Source organism: Notolepis coatsorum (assembly GCF_963971535.1).
Source record: "Notolepis coatsorum genome assembly, chromosome: 4".
NCBI lineage: Eukaryota > Metazoa > Chordata > Actinopteri > Aulopiformes > Paralepididae > Notolepis > Notolepis coatsorum.
Genome location: NC_140168.1, coordinates 62,602,753 through 62,609,774, shown reverse-complemented (window position 1 = coordinate 62,609,774; position 7,022 = coordinate 62,602,753). Strand labels below are relative to the sequence as shown.

At 45.4% G+C, this 7,022-nt stretch overlaps 1 protein-coding gene across 2 annotated transcripts in view; it reads left to right on the top strand.

The window, feature by feature from the left end:
• The first annotated feature begins 407 nt into the window (after nucleotides 1-407).
• Nucleotides 408-7,022, top strand: part of ube2e1 (ubiquitin-conjugating enzyme E2E 1) — a 35,240-nt gene continuing 28,625 nt past the window's right edge. The window contains exons 1-3 of one of the 2 annotated variants that reach the window (XM_084312795.1): nucleotides 408-529; nucleotides 1,503-1,672; nucleotides 2,666-2,716. In XM_084312795.1, coding sequence (XP_084168921.1) covers nucleotides 1,509-1,672; nucleotides 2,666-2,716 — 215 coding nt within the window. In that variant the 5' untranslated portion in view covers nucleotides 408-529; nucleotides 1,503-1,508. Of the gene's footprint in view, nucleotides 530-1,450; nucleotides 1,673-2,665; nucleotides 2,717-7,022 lie in introns of both variants that reach the window. The other variant, XM_084312794.1, reaches the window with a different exon arrangement.

The window sequence follows — 7,022 nt, the reverse complement described above, 5'->3', positions numbered from 1 at the left end:
CATCAGGGTCCCCCATTTTCAATTCATCCATGCATTGACTATGTTTGCATTTGTTTTTGTAAAAAGAACACATTTTCTCAATCCGTTTTTGTGTTTTGTGTTGTACATTATGCAGTATACAGTATATACAGTATTATACAGTATGAAAACTAACTGTCAGTCATATAGGTGAGACTGTGCTGGAAAAAAAGGATACCAAACATACCGTGGTAAAACATTTTAAAATGGGAATTATGTACAATTTAAATCAAAATGAGCCAAAACATTGAAAATATCCCAGGACCCAGAAGAATCAAACACATGTATACCGGGTAAGTAAGTTGAGAATGAGATACATCATGTAAGTACGTCCCAATGTTGCTCTCTTGAATTGAGAGCAGTGTTCAACTTGACATGTGTGGCCACAGCCAGCAGACTCCATTGGCCCTGGAAGGATAGCTCGTCTGTTGCAACCAGCAGCACTTCCGCTCCGCGAGAGGCGAAACACGCGTCCAGGCGAGGAGGCGACTCTACAGAGACACAAAGAAAGGTATCAAATCCCAAATGTTTACATTGTATCTCATGGTATGTAACGATCTGATGTCATTCGGTCCCGTGATCTAGAGGACATTCGGACCGCATAATGTGCGTATGGTGTATGGGGGTCGGAATCGGTCCATCCTATAACTGGCTGCACTGAGATCAGCTGCATGTCGAAGGATAAAAATGCCATGAAAATGTTTAAGTGTACGGCGTTGTAATCGTTTTGATTCTCGTATAGTTCGGCTTCAGCAGCACACGGGGGATTATTATTAACAGTTCGAAAATAGCACCTTGCTTGACTCCCGAGTGAAAGTTTCTTCATTTGCCTGCGAATTGTTCAGATGAAGTGAGGAGGGGATCCCTGCTATCGAATGCGACATCGCCCCATCGATTATTTCTGCTTTTCTCCACCATCGGCTGTTCAAGTCAATCGGGGGGATCTCGCCATTTGACCACGCATTACTTGACGGTGTTAGGTGTGTGGTATATAGAAGGCCCTTCAGTCCAACTATTTCAAAAATGATCTCTTTTGTCGCAGCCCAACACGGCTAAAAATAAACATTAGCTGAGGTCAGTAATCAGGCTATGAAAGAGCCCAATGCTTTCGCGATGGGGCAAAACGAGTTATTCAATATGATCATGTACAGATGTACTACACAATGACCACCAGTTAAACCGAGCAGTCTCTAAACCAATTGCGGGTTGTCCAGGCCTAGTACAGTTATTAAAACAATGCGTGTTTATTGGAAAAGATTGCGCCGTTGGATACATTGTTGCAGTAACATCTTGAACACCGGAGGGTCTGATGTAAACAAGACGAAAGTCTTTCTCTGGTCTGCATCCCATTGTGTGTATTGAGCTGTACTGTATTGTACCCATTCTGTAATCTGTTAATAAAGTTTTCAATCAATCAATCTGACTTGCTTAGGTGTCCTTTGTTTTTCTTAAAATCCCCCTTCTTTCTATCCCTTTTTTTTAAGATCGGTATGTCGGATGAAGATTCTCGTGCCAGCACTAGCTCTTCTTCCTCTTCTTCCTCCATTCACCATCAGCAGGAGATAAACAGTAACAGTAATAACACCCCAAAGAAGAAACGAGAGACCAAAGCCATGAGCAAGACTTCTAAACTCCTCTCTACGAGCGCAAAAAGGTATCGTGCTGTTCAGTCAGCGTATTGCATACTGGGTTACGATTTATTAAAGATGAATGGAATACTGTTTTGTTTATTCTTGTACAGGGACCTATAATGCTATGTAATGTCTGCTGGTATGGTATGTCATAAATGTATAGATGTAGCAGTACTGTCTATCTGTATGTCATGTTATGATGAATTGAAAATGGGGGACCCTGATGTAAACAAGACAAAAGTCTTTCTCTGGTCTGCATCCCCTTAACAATTGTATGTATTGAGCTGTACTGTACTGTACCCATTCTGCAATCTGTTAATAAAGTTTTCAATCAATCAATGCTGGGTAAATACCGGTAGGCTTGTGTTGTTCCCATCCCGTGTGTCAGTATAAGTGAACATGTAGGCAGCCAGACACGGGAGTTTGCCCCACTGCCCTGTGTGATGATGTCAAAACAAATGTAATCCCATTCGATGTCAAAGTGACTATTGCACCACCCAGGAGGGTTTTCTAGGCACCAGAGTGCATTCTCTCTGGTTATTATAACTGATAGTGCTGCCATGATAATACAAAGCTCGGTTGGATGCAAACATTCAACTTTATAGTCCAGCGGGACCCAATTCATTGTCAATGGACTGACATCTGGCTTCATGTATGACATCAGATGTTGGAGTCTATAGCACTATCTGGTGTCCAGCTTTGGGAGACGGCTGTCTGTGTTCACAAACTACTTAGTGGGTTGTCCTTGGCCCACAAGAGCAACACACACGCTCTTTAAATTCAGTGGTATTCCCCTCCTTTAAGGTTGGGCATTCATGTATAGGATAGACCGGTTAAGAGTATTCATGAAGGCTTTGCTTTGAATCCAAATAAAATGTTTGATTATTTTCTTCTTTTGTTGACGCCATGCCTTTTCTCTCAGTTCTTAATGGTCCTCGTCTGTTTTAATGGTCCTTGTCTGTTTTAATGGTCCTCATCTGTACTGTTTCTTATTTATTTATTGTGTATTATTACAGAATCCAAAAGGAATTGGCTGACATTACCTTGGACCCCCCACCAAACTGCAGGTGAGTTATTCCACAGAGAGAGAGGGAGAGGGAGGAGAATGTGTGAAAGAAAATTCTTGCCATTTATTGAAGAACTTGTTTGTTTATTTGTTCAGCGGGCAGACCACTCCCCCCCAGAGAGTTGGAAGGTTGAATAGAGGAGACTCCGAGGAGGCTCTGGAGGGTTAGATTAGAGAGGAGGCTCTGGAGGGTTAGAGAGGAGGCTCTGGAGGGTTAGATTAGAGAGGAGGCTCTGGAGGGTTAGAGAGGAGGCTCTGGAGGGTTAGAGAGGAGGCTCTGGAGGGTTAGAGAGGATGCTCTGGAGGGTTAGAGAGGAGACTGGAGGCTCTGGAGGGTTAGAGAGGAGACTGGAGGGTTAGAGAGGAGGCTCTGGAGGGTTAGATTAGAGGAGGCTCTGGAGGGTTAGAGAGGAGGGTTAGAGAGGATGCTCTGGAGGGTTAGAGAGGAGGCTCTGGAGGGTTAGAGAGGAGGCTCTGGAGGGTTAGAGAGGAGGCTCTGGAGGGTTAGACTAGAGAGGAGGCTCTGGAGGGGGTTAGAGAGGAGGCTCAGGAGGGTTAGAGAGGAGGCTCTGGAGGGTTAGACTAGAGAGGAGGCTCTGGAGGGTTAGACTAGAGAGGAGGCTCTGGAGGGTTAGACTAGAGAGGAGGCTCTGGAGGGATAAGAGGAGGCTCTGGAGGGTTAGAGAGGATGCTCTGGAGGGTTAGAGAGGAGACTGGAGGGTTAGAGAGGAGGCTCTGGAGGGTTAGATTAGAGAGGAGGCTCTGGAGGGTTAGAGAGGAGGGTTAGAGAGGATGCTCTGGAGGGTTAGAGAGGAGGCTCTGGAGGGTTAGAGAGGAGGCTCTGGAGGGTTAGAGAGGAGGCTATGGAGGGTTAGACTAGAGAGGAGGCTCTGGAGGGGGTTAGAGAGGAGGCTCTGGAGGGTTAGAGAGGAGGCTGGAGGGTTAGACTAGAGAGGAGGCTCTGGAGGGTTAGACTAGAGAGGTGACTGGAGGGTTAGAGAGGAGGCTCTGGAGGGTTAGACTAGAGAGGAGGCTCTGGAGGGTTAGAGAGGATGCTCTGGAGGGGGTTAGAGAGGAGGCTCTGGAGGGTTAGACTAGAGAGGAGACTGGAGGGTTAGAGAGGATGCTCTGGAGGGGGTTAGAGAGGAGGCTCTGGAGGGTTAGACTAGAGAGGAGGCTCTGGAGGGTTAGAGAGGAGGCTCTGGAGGGTTAGACTAGAGAGGAGGCTCTGGAGGGTTAGAGAGGAGGCTCTGGAGGGTTAGACTAGAGAGGAGGCTCTGGAGGGTTAGAGAGGAGGCTCTGGAGGGTTAGACTAGAGAGGAGGCTCTGGAGGGTTAGAGAGGAGGATCTGTTGACTGAGTCCTCCTGTGTCTCTTCTCTAGTTGACTGACTGAGCTCTTTATACGAGAACTAACGCAGACAACAGTTAAGCACAAGCTTTTAATTATGGATGTTCGATATTGGCTTTTTTTACCGATATACCGATATTGTCCAACTCTTAATTTCCGATACCGATATATGCAAGGTTCCCGCCCCCCCCCCCCCCCCCCCCAAAACGGAATAATTTCAGGTAATTAACATTACATATCTCTTGTTGTGGAATTAACATAACATTATGCATACTTTTGACAATAAATAAAATAAGAATTTGTTCTTACTTGCTTGCCTGGGTAAATAAAGGTTAAATAATTGTTTAAAAAAAAGAAAATCGTTTGAAAACCGATACCGATAATTTCCGATATTACATTTTAATGCCAATATTGGCCGGGATAATATCGGTAGACCGATAATATCGGACATCCCTGCTTTTAATAGTATTCACTGATTTGTGGATACCAATTTCCTCTCTGTGCATTCGGTAGAAAGCTATCCAGCTGCAAGCTATCCTAGCTTAGCACAAATGAATGGATACGGACCACTAGCCTAGCTTAAAACTCAGGGAGAGGTGTTTTTGTCCAACAGCTAGGATAGCTGGTCCGTATCCGCTTCCATTCATTTGTGATAATAAGCTAGACTAGCTTTCTACTGAACTCGCAGAGAGGAAATGGGTATCCATCTTCTTGTCTGACTCTGGAGAAGACGGTAACGTTGAGTGTTGCTTTAAGGATCTTGCTTTTGACAGAGATGAAATGTCATCTCTCTGTTTACTTAGGGCAGGACACAGAGAGGGGTCACAAGGCTTTGCCAGTTTGCACACCGACTCAAAAGAAAGGTTTATCAACATCCCAGAAAATGAAAAGTCAGGGAGGAAAACAGTGGATGATTGTATGTTTATAGAGAGAGGACATTAGGGTCTGACTGGACCGTTTTTAATAAGACGTAGAAAATACAGCAAGGTAAGGGTTTAACATGACTCAGCTTTACAAAGGGAATACTATTGGGCATATAAGGTGGACCGTTGGAGTTAGTGCTGTGCTACAAAATACTTATAAAAACCCTTATAAATGTTAACCCTTTCACTGCCACACGACACAGCCTGTTAACTTTCACTGTGACAATACAGAAGGTTAGCCCTTTACTATCACACAACGGACGGCGATGCTCCATCATTAGCATCATTAGCTCCGCAAATGCCGTCGGTTGTGTGATAGTAAAGGGCTAACCTTCTGTCGTGTGGCAGTGAAAGGGTTAAGTGCCCTGCTCAAGGGCACTTCAACTGTGGATATTGACGATGCGGGGGGGGGGGGGGGGGGGTTGTTATTCTTTCAATATCCTGCAGCCCCAGAGCTTAGTGGGCACCGTGGGTGTTCCTCTCTTGGTTATCTATTATTTTCCTCGGATCAGAATCTCTGTATCAAAGTTGGGATTGTTTTGTGTATCGAGTTGTCTTTAAGTGTTGCGTCGCAATGGTATTTGTCATACACTATACCTGTCGGGCTGTTTTGTAAATCACCTTTAATTACATGGTTTTAGATTACTGACACCACTATTTTGGCTGTTGTGATTTGGGTGCATGCAGGCAGAGGCCGAAAACAGTCACAACGCACAATACGAAAAAAGAACAATGATGCTGCTTTCTCGGTCAAGTTGGTGACTTAAAGATATATTTTTTTTTTGGTGTAATTCTGAATAATTCTACAGAGCAGTTAAAACTCTTAACACTTAACGGTGCGCGCACACACACAGACACACACTGATGCCTAAAGGTGCTCCCATAGTCAAGTGGACTGTACGCGGACTGGACTCAGCGGAGGTCTGCTGGACTCTTTGAGCTTTCATAGACGAGCAGACCTCCGCGGACCAATTTCCTACATGTCTCGCGCCAGTTTACAAAATTTTTCCCACGCTGTTCAACTTCTGTCATGTCGTTGTCATCCGATGTCACAATAAAGAGTGTTATCTCCGTTTCCAATATTTCGATAATAAAACGGGCAGTTTTACACACTTGAATAACAGGTATATAGGCAGCGAGGTGCAATGTACCGTATAGGTTTGAGGTGGACAGCGTGTGGTGCTGAAATGACAAACACGCATTGCATGAAATAAAAGCACCAGTTTTATTTCGAAATATTGGAATAACATTCTATGTTATCTCCGTTTCCAATATTTCGAAATAAAACTGGCAGTTTTACACACTTCATTTAGAAAAGCCATTCAAACATCTCAAGCCCTACTCTCCGTGGTCAGAGTAAAATGCAGATCGGCGTCACATTAAATGCAGTTCGATGTCAACCAAAACGCAGAGCAGCGTTTTGTGTGACACCAAGTCAGCGGCGCGGACGTCCGTGCATTAGAAAATTGGAGCTTCGCACTTGGAGTCTGCTTTGGGTCTGCTTTGAGTACCCTTTGAGTCCACGGGAGTCTGCTCCGTGTATGGTCCGCTCGACTATGGGAGCACCTTAAGCCCCTCAAAAATGTTTACGTCATGACTCAATCTTGATCGATGAAGATATCTTGGGTGGATGAACACAGATAGAAATAAAAGCCTGTCCTACCGAGCTTGTGTTTTTAACAGCTAAGATACAGTATATTGGGAAAATGATGACGCGGTCGACGTCGGCGTATTAATGGTGGCGGTGTGACGCGTGTCTCTCTCTGAGGACGCCAGAGGGGAAGCGGCTGCAGTCGTAGTAGGATGGTGCTGTTGTCTAGACCTTCAAGCCAAACTGATTGTACGGCGGAGAATATCACCAAACCACACGTTACGCAGTCGGTCCCCAAAACAACCATTTAGATGATGACACCCCCCCCCCCCCCCCCCCCCTACCTGGCCAGGACCGCAGGAGCGTCTGCAGGCGTCCCATCAGCTGTCCCAACAGTCAACACTCTCCTACAGGGGAGAAGAGAGGTCTTTGAGTCGCTTGTCA